Source organism: Canariomyces notabilis, assembly GCF_033297395.1.
Source record: "Canariomyces notabilis strain CBS 508.74 unplaced genomic scaffold N656scaffold_5, whole genome shotgun sequence".
Lineage (NCBI taxonomy): Eukaryota > Fungi > Ascomycota > Sordariomycetes > Sordariales > Chaetomiaceae > Canariomyces > Canariomyces notabilis.
The window spans coordinates 1,093,054-1,108,004 of NW_027041827.1; the positions used below are offsets into that span (position 1 = coordinate 1,093,054).

The window sequence follows — 14,951 nt, forward strand, 5'->3', positions numbered from 1 at the left end:
CGGATTGGAATCTCTGAGTTGGTTGATACCCAAAAAGGGGACTCGGATCCAGACGAGGGTCAGCGGCAGACGACGTATATGATGTTAGCACAGATGTGGGCAACCCGATGCGGGAGCAGAGCATCATAGTATTCAACTGATCTGACGGCTGACCTGAGCCCTGCAGATGTTACATTAGCACGCTGTGGATGTGAAATCTTCTGGCAACGTCTTCGAGGTTAAACAGCTCAACCCTCGTACGCACATTTTTACCCCGTCTTCTGCCTTACATTCACGCGACAGCCGTGATCGATCAGGCCGAGGTAGTAGTAGAGACAGGCAAGAGGGCGAAGAGAATGTGATGCATTACTCAGCCGTGCAACATGGCATAGCTTCAATCCGGGAAGAAGACCGATGTGGCTTGCAAAGGGTGGAGGGGAAAGGCCTTCCTCAGACAACTGATTACGAAGATCATGCTTGGCATACCCTACCTGGCCGATACCATGATCACAATTGCAATCATCACGTCAATGAGCCCAGGAACAAAAGACAAAGCCACTAACTTTTTCGCATTGACCAACCCTACATTGACCCATCTACGGATCAGAGCTGAGCTGAGCTGAGGCAAAGAGCACGCTTCTTCAGTCCCATGATGATGCAGTCCAGGCCCGCCCATCGCCAAAGCCACGAGCAAGATGCAAGGGGAGCTTGTCGACTGCGTGCTCGGGTTGCATAGCATCGGAATTCCGACGCCGACGCCGCCCTGCCCTAGAATCAGACAGGGCTAGTAGCCTCCCCGAGACTTCCGCCGCTCCCGCTGCCAGACCGCACACTACTGCGCCTCGAGCCTGAGCCTGACCCGGAACCCGATGCTGAGCCAGAGCCCGAACCCGAGCCCAACGCCGATCCGGACCCGGATCCGGAGCCCAAACCCTTGAAGCCCAATCCTGGTGGCGCTCGCAGCGGCGTCGACCCCGGTGTCCCGATAGCAGGCTGATGACCACCCCGATGACGTGAAGAATCCATGGTGCTACCAGCGTTGTTGACGTTACCTCCGTCGTGCTCATCTTCATCGGTCGACTGCGTAAAGCCTGAGATGTTGCTGAGCATCGACGAGGAGCGGCCTCGTGTCCTCTGGGGTGGTGGCGTGCTCATAGCCGTCTGGATCGGATTGGGGTAGGCAGGCATCTGTGGGGGGACGGACAAAGGACCAGCTTGTGTAGGCAGTGATACAGGCGGCCATACAGATTGCGCATTGTACTGGCCAGCCGGCGGCGCCCACGCGACAGGCGGCACGTAGTGTCCGGGCTGCGAGGTTGCATCGTACGCCATCTCATCCGATAAGTTGGACAGGTATGCCTGCTGGTTCGCCAGTTCCTGAATCTGAGTCTGTTTCCCGAAGTTGCTGGCTCGCAGAGACTGTATCCTTTCTCGAAACAGCTGCTCCAAACGGTTCACCTCAGCTTCCAAATTGGCGCGGTCCTGACGGCGACGCTCGGCCTCGTTCAAACCCCGTGCGTTGGCATCCGTGATCCGGGCATGCTCGTCGTCAACCTTGGCAATGCGCGTCGCTATCTTGTTCCGCTTTGCCTGCAGGCTGGCCTTGTCCTCATCGAGAGACTTAAGTTCCTTATCTATAGAAGACTTGAAGCTCTTGAAGGATGCGCGGGCCTTGTCGAACATGGCCTTTTCTGCAACCCAGGCCTCATGCTTGGCTCGATACTCGTTGAGCAAATCCTCAGGCACTACCTCCAACTCCTTCAGCTGCGCGTCAAGGTCGCGGATGGATTCCTCGGCTCGCTTCTCCTGGATGTTGTTCTGGGCGACCTTTTGTCTCAATTTCTCATCGTCGCCACCCGCCGACTGAACTGCAGAAGAGAGTTTCTCGATCTCTTTTCGTGCCGTGTTCAGCTTGCGGTTGTTATCCTTGCGTACAGCCTTGAGGCGAGCTTTCTCATCGGCCAATTTGGCCTCAGCGGCCGCAATTGATGCTCGGAGCGTTGTCGCTGGTGAGTCGTGGCGGGCGTGTGATCGTTGGCTGCCTGTGGTTTTCGAGCTGGTCTCCGGGTCTTTGCTTTTGGCTTGGACGGTTCTTACGCATGTCGAGAAGAGGACCTCGCCGGTGGTTGTGCTCACGAACTCGCACTCGTAGTTGGATAACGGGGTCAATCCATAAATGTCTCCGGTCCATCTTGTGCCCTGAGTATTGTCTTCCTCGCCGTTCTCGACTGGAATGATGCGGGTTGGTTGCCAAATTACATTGTTGACTCTAACATAGAATGGTTTGGTGGCGTCTATTCCTGGTTCGCTATCCTCCAGGATGGCTTCCTGAGCCGGCGGATCCGGAAAGTGACTCGTGCTGAAGCAAACCTCATCACAGCCGACATAACATATCCAAATTTGCTCGGGTTGGGTATTGAAAGGCGCGTTGCCAAGATTATGAATATCCGTGGCGTTAGAGCCTGCCGACTCGCTTGCCGCGTGCGATAGCTCATACTCCTTGACCATGACGATCTTGGTGCTGGCAAGTGCCGCCCAGAGGGGCTGTCGTATCCTGACTTGGGCACTCTGCTTTCGCCTCTTCTTGCTGGAGAAACTGGCCGCGCTAGTCTGCAGGTGCGCATCACTGTCTGCCGCCATGATGGCAACATCAGAAGAGCCTTCAGCCGAGAATGAGACCGACTTGCCTGCTTCAGGATCAAGCAAGCCCTGGGATTGCAAGTCTCGCCGTTCCCTACGGAGGTACCATTCTCGGATGTATCGGACAAGGCCCTGTGTAAGGATATGAATTGCCAGAATGCTCCTGACCCACCCGTAAGGGCCCTTTTTGTCGAAAGCCCGTACCGTCGTCGAAGAATTAGAGGATAGAAAGCGGTTCGTGCCAAAGAGCGTAGTCAGCCGGGAGAGACCATTCAACCTTGCATACTGATTCCAATGCGACGCGCCAACGATGACAACGCAGAGCAGGATGTTGTTTGTCGTCCCATGCCTCGACGTGCCCCCGCCGCCCAAGGTCAGCGACACCACAACCTGCGCAAGATCCAGTATGAATTGTTGCATTGGAGCCCAGAGAAATAGCCAAATTCCCAGCATGATCACATCCATACAAACAAGCGTCGTCAGGGAGGGCGTCCCTTGGTTGCCATCGAAAATCTCGGCGATACTAAGGCCGGAGCTGGTGGTGACGGGAGGAACGAAGGTCAGGAAGGTGAACAGCATGTATATGGTGGCCAAGGCGGCGGGCGACAGCTGCATGAGGATGATCAGGATGGCAAGAGTGTCGTGGAGCGGGCAGGATCGGAGAACGGTGATCGCATAATCCAAGGGGCCCGTGTCACGGTGCACATTGCTGTTCTTGGCGTCATTAACATCGATTCGACGATGGGCTTCTTCGGGAACGGCATGTGCGGGAACCGCGGGGAGGGACTCGGCCGAAGACGACTCGGAATAGGTGGTGCCTAACGAACCCCTCCGCACCAACTCGGCTGCCTTGCGGTCCGGGGCCATGTCGTCGGAACGGGCCGGAGAATCATTCGCGGCAGCGGGCAAAGGAGGTACGGGCGGCGCACAGGCACTGTCAACGTCAGGCTTCAAGCCGCCATCGAGCTGGCCCTGGCTCTTCTGCTTGGTGACGCGCTTGCCGGGGCCTACCAGACCATTCTCATGGCGTGTGTCACGCTGGTTGCTTGCTCCCTGATGTCGCTTTGCCGAACCTGACGCGCGAGGCATGCGCATCCGCTGACCCAGAGGCTTGTTCTGAGCCAGCCCAGCACCTGTCGAGCTTAAGGCGGCGGCAGCACGATCCGCAGATCGGATTGATGCTTGCGGGCTTCCCAGGGTCCGGGCGACAACGCTAGGCCGACCAAATCGAAGCCGGTCTCGAATTGTATGTAGCCAAGATGTCGGTGTCGTCATACACTGTCGTCGCAACGTAGACCGAGACCGTTAGAGCGTGGGCTAGAAGGTAATATATCTTGGGTATCCTCTCCCTAGGTTTTCTGAGGCTACGTGCGGATTGGAGGCAACGCAAACCGGCGATTTGAGTTTAAAAGGAGGAAAGCGGATTTTTTTGGATTGGCGGCTGAGGATTTTAGGTGCAGAGCACAGTGTTAGAATTTAGCTCAGCTCGCTTTACCAAACGGGCAACATCCAACAAGGAACAACCAACAGGGGCGCTCACCGAGCCCAACGCCAACCAGCTGAGGTCGCAAATTTAGTATTTTACAAGTCGCTCCAGTTCTGTGGCGACTGGGGATTACATCCTCCGGCACTGCGACCGATGCAAGGGACACCACCGTACATACATGCAGTGTCGCCAAGGTGTGCAATTTTCAGATAAAACGATGTCCTGAGTCAGTCCCTCGAAATTCAAAACTTTTTTCGTCAATTCAGGCAGACGGCTTTGGTACAAGACAACCTTCGTTTCCATGGGCAGAGAAGGGGATCGGCTGTCCGCATGAGTGATGTGGACTTGCGTGCTGCGTTTGAGCAATCACGCGCGATCCGCCGCTCCAGCATATCAAGCTGCCCGTTGGTTCGATGCTCCCTGCATATCCCTCGTTTGTTGGTTTGGCTGGACTCTGCTCACGGCGGGAGGCAACGCACACTCACGTCAATTTCCCGCGGCTCGCAACGCATTGCGGCACATGGATATTGATTGCAACCACGCAGTCAGCTAAGCCCTCACCCTGCTCCGCAGTATAGGGTTCTGATGTAATCCTCCAGATACACTTTGAGGTTTTCAAGGTAGGCACTCCGTACTCACAGACAGTAGAGAAAGATTCATCGGCCGTCGGCATAGTCAGCATCATTCATCAACAGGCGTCCGGCACCCAAAAACCTGTCCGCACGTGCTAGGTCCAAGGTCCTCGCGAATGACTACCTTGGGCCATCTGTGATGATCGTCGACAAGACGCTGACCGCCTGCCGAAGTAGGTTACATCCGCGAATCAAGCATGGGACCCGACATGCGGTGCGGGGAGATGGTGACATGTCGATCACTGCTCGCCAGAAATACGAGTGCATACATACCAGTACCATAGTGTATAGCGTAATACCAACCATTTGCGATCACCGTCGAAAGCCCAGAGGCCTGCTGCATCTGGATTCTGGAGGTCGTGCCGTAGCCAATCCAGGGTTGCTCTGTTTCCCGGCTCAACGCATGATGCCATCATGTGTTTATAAGACTTGTCGCTTGTTGAGGCGTAAGATCATGGGCATGTCTCTAGATGAGTTGAATGCCCAGTTGCTAGAACTCTTTTACACGATAGACAAGTGGTATCCCTAGGTACCTTATGTTGGTTTTCGATCCCTCCACTAGTGTACTTGTAGCTGGATGGAAAACCTGTAAATACCTGACTTACTGTACCTTATTTACCCCACATTGGAGATTGAGCTTATCTCATCCACTATCGCCAGCGACAAACTTCCTCCTTGAGCATATCGCGACCCGGACATCTTTACATTACAGAACCTACCATTGCTGCGCTACTACTTGTAGGACTACAATTGTTGTCCTCATACTTCGAACACAATGCAACTCCTTACTGTAGTGCATGATTTACAGTACACCGTAGGTCCCGTCTCTCGGTTCACAGTACGGATATGCCGACTCCACACGATTTCCACACTTCGGCATTTGCGTGACTTTAAATTCCGCTGATTGGTTTAGGCACTATCCCGCCCCACTCTCATTAATGTGGATACCCGGTACCCATATCGTGCCCATTTCGTTTCGTTTCGCTATTTCGCCCACCATAGAGGAGAACGCATCGTCTCTCCACGAGACCTTACCTAACCTCCAGGCATTTCAGTCTAACCTGCACAAAAGAATACGAGGCACAGGAATAACCTGGGTATAAGAATCAAAATCGGGGTTCCCGAGCATTTTGTATGGCAAATAAGAACAACCTGGGCATTGGAATTATTCTTACGAATCTTGCTTAGTAACCCATACAAATTCAGGTTTATTCTTATATACAGGTGGGCAAAGGTATGGTTGAACCCCCTGACTGGGGCTGGGGGACCGAACATTTGACCCTGAAAATTGCCATTCTGGCCCCGATTTGGGCAACTTTTGACCTGGGTTAGGGTTATGTATGGACCCTGGCATTAGGAATAACCTGGGTATAAGAATCAAAAATAGCGTTCCGGACCTGATTCTTTTGTGCAGTTTAGACTGTACACTAGTAGGGCAGTTCGCTTTTCCCTCGTCGCGTTTCGCGGCTGCCACCTGCCAAGTTCCGCCGAAGATCCGGACGGTGCTTTAGCGGACGATCTGTGACCCCGCTACCTCATGTAGAGTGCATGGCTACAGACAGGTCGACCTACAGCACTCGAATCCAATCACAGGGAATGGATGAAGTGCGGGGTGGCCACTTCGTAGCATGATATCAGGGCGCTTTACTTGGGTCGCGATGCCGAACTGCTTGCCGCCTTGACGAGCGTACCTAATTGCAACTACACTACGATGGAAGTCAAAGCGGGCACCTATGCTCGAGGGCTGGCTGACTCACGGTGTGTGTTGGCATCGGAGCAAACCGCTCCGGTAACCCTGATCTATATCAGCGACTTTAACTTAGAGGTACTGTATGTGCGCGTGATGAGTTCATGCTGGGTCACTTGAGCTCTTACTGGTTCTCCCAAGTCGTCGGAATTCTGAAGGTCTTGCACGGCGTTGCAGGTTTACCGAGGTCACAACACGCCGGAGTCTCCTCTGGCACCAAGAGATTCAAGAAAAGCAAGTCATCGGAGTCTAGGGTAAAGTGGTTATGGTACGATGTAAGCGCTGGGTCCTCTACATGGCTGCCCTGAGTCGATGGTAGCGGCTTTGGGATCGGTGGGTTACTGAGATAGTCCATCTTAGGAGTGATCGAGTTCCAGGCCCTTCCAGATACTTATCAGCTCTATCGTCAGAGTCGGCATCAAGATCTCAGTATTTCGATTCATAACCGCGAGGCGGGTGAATCCGAGGGGATGAAGAAGATATTTCAAGAGCTACTCCTCGCGCTGCCCAAGTCTTCAACAGCATCAGGTCTATCCCATGTCTCCTTTTCCAACGCCTCGACAGACCTTATTAGTTCCCATATTCTCATCCTCGCCCTGTTCGTTTCCTTTTCCTGCAATTGCCACGTCTCTTCGAACCGGGCCAGCATGAACCCCGGCATACTGGCTTTCTCAGCCGCCTTATAATTGTAAATGACAATGTCCTCCTCTAGCCTAGCAGTTACCCGTCTATGTTGGTGCGAAATAACGATGCAGTCAAGAAAGAAGGATTTAGGTGGAGGATTATCGTTCGGCCTAGACCGTAGTTTGTGGTAGACCGAGATCCTGTCTGGGTACACCATCGGCTGTAGTCAGTTCCAGTTAGCCATCGTCACCCACTCCGAAAGGGCCCGGGAGAGTGGTGAATGGTGATACGCACAAACTTGAAATCTGCCTTCAAACTCCGCATAATGACCCCTACTTCTTCAGGCGACATCAGTCTGCGCCACTCATCGCGATGCGCCGGGTCGAGAAGCGCAAGATTTGTGATCCAGTTTACACGCGCCGACTCGGCAAAGCGGTAGTAGTTGACATTGTTGACGTGCCCCTACTCGGCCCAGCAATCAGTCAGCACTGAAGTACTTTCACCCAATTAGAAAAGGAAGAGGGCAAACCTACAAAGGTATCCATCTCACCCCAAGCAATCTCCCTCGAGTCGAGCCCGCGCCGCCCGCCCGTCAGGAACCCCTCGCTCCCCGCCAGCAATTCCTTCCATTCAGCCGTCAATGCGCCCAGCACCGCTCCCGCCCGCTTGATCTGCTCACGGTTGCAGCCGAAGGTGATGCACTTGCCCACTCGAGCGCGAAGGTCGGCGATCCATCGAGGCGGCGGCGGCGGCGGGACGGGGCGTGAGAGCGGGAGGGCCGACGTCGATAATGGTCGGCGCCGGGGATCCAGACGAGTGGTTTTTGAGACGGAAATCCGCGAGCGCATTGACGCGCTGCATGCGCTGTGAGCAAGCCTCAAGCTCACCGGTTGCTGAAGGGTCGGCATCGGGCGGTATGGCAACGGGTTCTCGGGTCTCTTGAAGAGCAATGCATGGATTGATCAACTGCGCGGTTTGAAGGAAGCGATTCGGAACTCTTTCCTTGGTTTGGGAATCCCGCTCATGTCATGCCTCCGGATTTGAACAATGGCAGATTTCTTCCCGAAATCGCGTCGCCTCGCCGGTCTTCCCTAAGAGCCGCCAATGTTTGGGTCATGCACAGCGGGCGGTTCGGGTTTCGGCGAGGCGGATAGCGAGGGACGGCAAGAAGTGGGGATCCTTGGCCGATGCCAGCCGGGCGACTTCCAACCGAAGCATTAGGAAAGCTTGCGCAGCAGAAACGTTGTGATGAATTCCATGTGAATGGTTAAATATCCACTTCAATTGCGGACTGACCGTTAAGGGACATATTAGAAGTCACTTTCCAGTCAGTGTATCCAACAGCGCGAGGGGCAAGGCTGTTCAGGAGTTCAAGCACTTACTGTAACTACGAAGGTGTTTGTGTGGACTGTGGAATCCTCCCGCTGTAAGTCACTGCTGGATAAGATAACGTTAGGCTATGTCGTCACTGGTGCTGCACAGGCAACACAGCACAAGCATCCAAAAATGTCGAGATTCCGCCCAGCTTCACAACACCACGCAAATACCATTGGTATAGGTAGCGATTGAGGATCTATCACTGATATCCTCACTTTTCCGAGTCCAATGCCGGCGGTTGTGAATATGGAACTGAGGAGGCAGGTTATTGCCATCTACAAACGCAAGTTTCCTCTAGAATCTCTCAACTGCTTACGCTCATCTGAACTCCCCCGTGGTCCTTCTTATTCAACTAGATAACTATGAATATTCCCGCGCACTTGCTCACCGTCTATATTCCAGAGCTCCTCTTTCTCGGCAGAGACTACCCCCTGGGATACGACTACTTCCGGACACGGCTTCATCGCGCCTTCAAGGCAAACGCTCATCTCGAGGATGAAGAACAAATAAGGAAAGGGATCGCGCGTGCCGACTTTGTCAGGAAAGGTGAGGGAATATGCCCCGCTCGGGTCTGATCATGGTCACAGCCATGAAGGAGAAGAGGATTTTATGAGTAAAAGCAGTCGAGATCAATGTCTTTCTTAGCACCTCCTGGCACAAAACTATGCCGCTAACCTAGTCCTTAACACAACCCACAGAGATCGAGGCTTTGTAGGTGATACCCTTTCTTCTCCTTCGAGCATCTTCGATGTCCCATGCCTTCTTGTTCAACCTCGACCGGCTTGGACTCTAGCCATCTGCTTGCCAAGAGTGCAAGATCAAGGAGAATGCGAACCCTTGTCTCCTTGCCTCCCTATCATGAGCTCTCCAAGGAAAAAGAGTAATGATAGTAACCATACATTTGTTATGCCATGAGCATCAGGCCAGACGAGATCTGCATGCATATATATACGACATCAATCTATCATACGGCAGAGCCTGCCCCAACCATCAAATCATCTCCATCCCTTGCCTCTTGCCTTTCTCTTCCTCATTTCTCAACGTCCAGCTCTACATATTTCCTTGACACTGACCCCCACATTCATCCAGGTACTACCTCAAACGTTACCGGACGCTGAGAAAGAGATATGAGGGGACATAACATATAAATAACCAAGTATGATACACGACCGAAAACGTGCACCAGTGTCGGGTATAGGTTGTGTCACATATCCAAAAACAGCAGAGCCCAAAGCTGCCGTAACCTCGGGCCCGGAGCGGGCATAGGTAGAGAGAGGGCCTAGAGACAAACTGCCACCCACCCCACGGAAAAAGACAAAAACAAAAAGAAAAGAAATTGAAAGAAAAGCAACTATACCACCATCGGCACCCCAGCCGGTCACCTAGGCCGGGCTCACCCTCACCGCTTTCTCGCCCACCAGGCCCCCACCTCCAGACACTCCCCCCAGCTAGTCCCATTCTCTCTCACCAGATCATTCATCATCTTGCCCATCCAGGCATCCCACTCGTCCTGGCTCTTACCACTAACCTCACGAAGTATGTGATCCAAGCTCTGTATCTCGCCCACGACCGTCATGAGTGCGGTATGCCTCAGCGCGGCAGCAGCCGGGTCCAACGACGGCCCCCCTCCCCCTCCCCCACCAGCGCCACTACCACTACTCCCACTATTCGTACTACTCGCCCCACTAGCCAATCTCTGCTTGGCCTTGCCCGTCTCAATGTAGCTTTTCCCGTCCTTAGTCACCACACCTCCTACCCCTTCGCGCTCCCAGCGCACCTCGGACAAGGGAACCGCCAGCCGGCGGCTGCCCACCTCCTTGAGCAGCTCGGCCTCCTGCACCAGCACCGACTCCATGGCGGTGCAGGGCATGGCGAAGAGGAGGCGCTGCTCCAGCGCCTTGGCCACCCACCCATTGTACTCGACCAGGTACATGTTGGTCGGCGTGCTGAGCGGCGTCCCGGGGGTCATGAGGTAGGCGGCACCGACCTCGGTGGCTGGGCAGCCTCCTCCTGGTTTATTATTAGGGTGCTGCTGCTGCTGGTCTGTTTCTGAGTTGTTGTTGCTGCTGTTGTTGTTGTTGGTATTATTGTGGTCGCTGGACCTGTGATCTTCGGCGTTAAATGTGGGTATGGGCGTTGGAGCAGGTATTACTGTGCTGGCAGAGTCCGGCACGTGCGGTCTCAGCATGCGAATGGTGTGGTCAGTCTCCCAGATCTCGACCGTCCCCCCAGGCTCGAGAATGCGAATATACTCGTCGATTAGGCCTTGTTGTATGTTCAATGGGGAGGCCAGACCCATATCCTTGACCATGACGAAATCGAACGAGCTGTCCGGGAAGGGGAAGGGCTGTTTGCGGATGTCGTGATGCACATAGTGCCAGTTCATGTCCTTATCCGGTCTGGTATCCGCTTCTGCCGACGCTGCTGACGATGGCGGCACTTTGGGGCCGCCTGACGTGGGAGGGAATGGGACGATGTCCATGCCCGTGAAGCTCATGTTTGCATGCTGTCCGCGGGCTTCGTAGTACCTGTAGCACATCATGCTCCAGAACCCGGATCCGCAGCCGACTTCCAGGATGCGCGATGGCGGTTTGTTGGCGAAGCGCGGGGAGCATATCGGCCGGCCGTGCAGCTGCATCAGGAGCATCGTCTTGAGCGTCTGGCGGTGGATCTCTTCCAGGTCGACCGGGAGGGGATATGCTATGGTGGGGTCAGAGAAGTAGGTCCGTCCATTGCGGACAATAAAGGGGCGGTGGTGATATGCCGGTGCCTCGCTTTGATGCTGCTCGGTCGAGGGCATTGTGCGGTTGCTCGCCGTCGTGTGGGCCGAGACACTGGACATGCTCTCAGCCCGGGGGAGGCCGGCGCTCCCCGGCACCTTTGCGCTAAGACTAAGTTCGGGGTACATGGCGGCAAGCTGGAGCTGGAGCATTCGGCGATCCGAGAAGCCGGCGCCTGCAGTAGCGGGGTTGCCAAAAGTGGCCGAACTGGTGGCGCTCGCAGAGGCGCTCGCAGATGCGGGCTCGGAAGCGGAAGCGGCAGCGGCCTGGGTATTTAGACGGGGAGTTGCAGGGAGCTGCTTGTCCTGGTAATAGTTGACAGGGGCAGACATGCGTTCCCGGTCGGAATCGCGCGGACCCGCATGGCCTGCCGAGTCTGATGTCACGATTACGGGCGCGCCGTCGACAATTCCGGCCCCGCCAGCGTCGAGCCCTGCCGGCGACGGCGCTTGCGGCCACGAAACGTTGTGCAGCAGGGGGTGGCCGTCGGAGCGACTGCTGCTTGTTCCCGCGCTGCTGGTCCTGGCGTGACCGTGACCCGGAATGCGCGATCGCCTCTTGTTAGTTGAACTTGTTCTTGTTCCCGACGTCGAATTGGCGCGCGCTGGCCCCTTTGAACGAGGAGAGGGAGGAGGATGCGGTTGCACTTGGTAGGCGGCGTGAGGAGCCCTGGCGGCTGCATATCCTGAGAGAAACTCCATTCTGGATGCTGCGGTCCCAGTGAAACTTTTTCTCTCCTTAATGGAACTGCAGGGGACGCGGCCGGGGACGGGGGGGTGTGCCCCGCCTAAGCTGCCGCGGCGCTGTTCCGGTGCGTTTGATGCTGCCGCTGCAGCAGCTGAGAGAGAGCGGGAGGCACCGTAATGGGGCCGTGCCGCTAGAAGGGTTAGGCTAGCAATGCGGCGTCATCCAGCGCAGCGCCTCCAGGCTCCGAACGCCCCCGTCTAGTGCAGGTCCCTCGCTCTACAGTAGCGAGGCAGAAAAAAAAGGAGGGGCACGGCACGCGGGAGGCGATAGGTAACCTGGATTCTGGAAATTGGCTTCTCCTTTTCGCACTTGGACCGCCTTCCTCCCACGCCCTCAACAGAAGGTTGCAACCGTTCGGTTCCAAGGGCCCGTCCCCTGGTTGCTCTAGGAGGAGAAACCAGTGAGTCGATAAGCACTTTGAAGCAAGGCAAATTGGCCCACCTCCTTCCTATAGAAAGGCGTCCCCAGGGCCTGGGCCTGTTTCGAGTCCCTGTAACTAAGCTCGGTCGTTTCCCGGTAGGTAACTCGATGAGCCGGCAACCCGTCGGAGAGTCGGACCCTTGGCCGCACTGCAACTTGCCGTTCCCCGTGGTGGATATTTCTCTTTATCCTTTCCAGACAGCAGCCCCGCCTTCTTCTTCTCACGGCCGGTTTTCTTCAAATGCTTGCTTGCTTCCTTCCTTGTCGAGGGTTGACAGGTCTCCGGCTACGGGGCTAGTGGAACCGGGGCCGACAAAAGCAATGAGCGACCAACAGACGCAGGCGGACGATTGATGCGACGGCGGCAGTTGGGGGTCACTTTGTCAGGGGATCCGTATATGGTCGCCCGACTGGGAGATTTTCGTGGGCAGGATGCAACTCCCTCGACTTTGCGTCGCTTCTTCTCGCTTCAATGTTCGCCAGGCATTGCGTTCTGATCATCCCTCATGGTTAGTACAGGGATATCCTCGACAGCAAACTGTCACGCGGCGCTGCTCCGCACAGCCCCAAAGGGCCGGAACGATATGGCCACGATCAATCGCGGCGGCGACTTGGCCCAGATGCTCAAAGTGTCTCTTGGCTCGTTCCGAGGAAAGCAACGATTTGAGGCTTTTGAGCAGCTTTGCCCTTCTGGCAGGTTCCAGGCCAGGTCAATAATAAGGGTGGTCGAGTTGAGACAAGAAACGGCCGACGATATTTTCACGAGTCGTCTATTAGTTGCGTGCTTTTATGCTGCGTGCGTGCTGCTGAGATATTATCATAAGGACGACAGCAATCATGGCAGCACCTGGTGTGGTCACTGTAGTGGCCTTGTTGTAGAGAATGGAATTCTTCTGGCTGAGACAGATTCGTGGCAAGAGGAAGCAAGTGCTTTAGTTATTCGACAGAGACGAGAAACCAACTACTAACTAATCGCCGAGTTTTACCTGGCACACACAACCTTTTACTACCTACCACTTTTTCTTCGCCCTTCGACCGCACCCGATCGTGGCAGGTTGGTCGACGCGGTGCCATACCAGTCTCGTCCATTACTTGCCCTCTTCTGGGCTCGGCCTCACCTTCGGCTGCCAATCGCGGAGAGACAGCCTCTTCTGGCAGGACAGGCTTCCCCGCACTGCAGCTAAAAAGCCCCTCCTAAGGTACCTACTTTTGGTTGGCATTGGCTGGCTGGGCAATTCCTGAGAGGCTTGCACACAGCTTGCTTCGCATGGATTTGCAGAGGGCGAATCGAATGATACCAAGCTTTGCTCACTCCGAGACAGAAGGATTTCTTGATCTCGCCATTCTTCTTTTGGGTCAGGCGCCGGCGGACGGACATCCTGCAACCCAGATTCCCTCTTCTGTGCAGTACTGCAAGGGCTCGCTGTGGATAACAAGTGTCCTTTGGCAGTTTTGTAGGTATTTGGTTGAAGCGGAGGCCCGTCTCAAGGAAGCTCTGCCGACTTGTATGTTATATTCGGGTGATGCTACTTTCAACCACTTTGCGACTTCATGCATTGGGTTAGCCCGCAATCAATGAACCACCGAGACCACTTAACCATGGAAGATATCCGCGAAGGTTCCACAGCTCAGAATCAAGGAGGCGTGTCTTCTGCGACAGGCTGACTCTTCTCCATTCTCACCGACTTGATCCGTCTCTTCGATGTCTTTCCTAGCTCACTGTGCCGTGTCAGTGCGCCGTTAGCTAGGAATTCAACAAACGTTACCAAAAGCATATGTGAGTGAAAAGGACTTGCAAGTGCGGTACAACAGAACTGAACGTTAGTACCGCATGTATGGTAATTACGTATCTTACTTCGTATCGTCTCAGATGTCATATCACGTGACGCTCTTAGGTAAGCAGGGCGGTGTTGGAGGGCATCTCTGCTGCAACTCCATCGCGGCGGGCTCCAACTGGAGGAGGCGGCGCTTGACACATACGAAGTAACGACTCGCCCAGCGCACACCCCATACATATCCTTCACTTCGAGTATCCATTGGACGACCACGGTATTATTGCCATCAGCAAGAGGTTGTTGCATTTTTTCTTTCATATTGTGAGCACTCTGTTCAGCGACGGGAAGAAAAGGGAACAAGCGAAACACAGCGGCACCTCAGCTTTCCCTGTGAGGCTTGTCGATTTTTGGATTTGACTCTCTTGTCCCAATCGTACCTCCACCAGGCAACTTGACTTTTCCCAGCACTCTATTGTTCTGGTTCTGTCGCTGACTCGCGGTGAATTCCCCAACAGGTTTGTAGTCTGGCTAAAGCAGGCAACAAAAAAGAACAAAGAGAAAAACCCAAAAGCGAAAAAAAAAGAGGAAGAAGATAGACAAAGTTTCGCTTCACCACCGAGCATCGTTTTCATCTTCTCTCGCGATCGTAGTGCCAAGCCAAAGGACTTGTCCGGCGTCTCGTCACCAACAATTCCGAGCGAACACACCACGGTTACGATATCTTTGCTGTGCAGTCCCCACCCG

At 54.7% G+C, this 14,951-nt stretch overlaps 6 protein-coding genes across 6 annotated transcripts; 2 read left to right on the forward strand and 4 right to left on the reverse strand.

Moving 5' to 3' along the window:
• Nucleotides 1–531: 531 nt before the first annotated feature.
• N656DRAFT_777011 (uncharacterized protein) lies at nucleotides 532–4,051 on the reverse strand. The gene has a single exon (XM_064814742.1). The coding sequence runs from the start codon at nucleotides 3,892–3,894 to the stop codon at nucleotides 754–756; it is 3,141 nt and encodes a 1,046-aa protein (XP_064672402.1). The 5' UTR covers nucleotides 3,895–4,051; the 3' UTR covers nucleotides 532–753.
• A 212-nt stretch (nucleotides 4,052–4,263) lies between these two features.
• On the forward strand, nucleotides 4,264–4,967 carry N656DRAFT_777012 (uncharacterized protein). The gene has a single exon (XM_064814743.1). The coding sequence runs from the start codon at nucleotides 4,443–4,445 to the stop codon at nucleotides 4,656–4,658; it is 216 nt and encodes a 71-aa protein (XP_064672403.1). The 5' UTR covers nucleotides 4,264–4,442; the 3' UTR covers nucleotides 4,659–4,967.
• Nucleotides 4,968–6,880: 1,913 nt separating this feature from the next.
• On the reverse strand, nucleotides 6,881–8,431 carry N656DRAFT_551973 (uncharacterized protein). The gene is made up of 3 exons (XM_064810047.1): nucleotides 7,642–8,431; nucleotides 7,403–7,570; nucleotides 6,881–7,328 (listed from the first exon to the last, which is right to left on the reverse strand). The coding sequence occupies exons 1-3, from the start codon at nucleotides 8,014–8,016 to the stop codon at nucleotides 6,969–6,971; spliced, it is 903 nt and encodes a 300-aa protein (XP_064672404.1). The 5' UTR covers nucleotides 8,017–8,431; the 3' UTR covers nucleotides 6,881–6,968.
• Nucleotides 8,432–8,584: 153 nt separating this feature from the next.
• On the forward strand, nucleotides 8,585–9,962 carry N656DRAFT_777019 (uncharacterized protein). Its single transcript, XM_064814744.1, has 4 exons — nucleotides 8,585–8,768; nucleotides 8,888–9,031; nucleotides 9,184–9,196; nucleotides 9,575–9,962. The coding sequence occupies exons 1-4, from the start codon at nucleotides 8,714–8,716 to the stop codon at nucleotides 9,624–9,626; spliced, it is 264 nt and encodes an 87-aa protein (XP_064672405.1). The 5' UTR covers nucleotides 8,585–8,713; the 3' UTR covers nucleotides 9,627–9,962.
• Nucleotides 9,885–11,966, reverse strand: N656DRAFT_705353 (uncharacterized protein; the record flags this gene model as incomplete). The annotated part of the gene is made up of 2 exons (XM_064811266.1): nucleotides 9,885–10,298; nucleotides 10,332–11,966. The coding sequence occupies 2 exons, from the start codon at nucleotides 11,964–11,966 to the stop codon at nucleotides 9,885–9,887; spliced, it is 2,049 nt and encodes a 682-aa protein (XP_064672406.1).
• A 1,972-nt stretch (nucleotides 11,967–13,938) lies between these two features.
• N656DRAFT_551959 (uncharacterized protein) lies at nucleotides 13,939–14,918 on the reverse strand. Its single transcript, XM_064810046.1, has 2 exons — nucleotides 14,713–14,918; nucleotides 13,939–14,597 (listed from the first exon to the last, which is right to left on the reverse strand). Exon 2 carries the CDS (start codon nucleotides 14,523–14,525, stop codon nucleotides 14,067–14,069), a length of 459 nt encoding a protein of 152 aa, XP_064672407.1. The 5' UTR covers nucleotides 14,526–14,597; nucleotides 14,713–14,918; the 3' UTR covers nucleotides 13,939–14,066.
• Nucleotides 14,919–14,951: the final 33 nt, after the last annotated feature.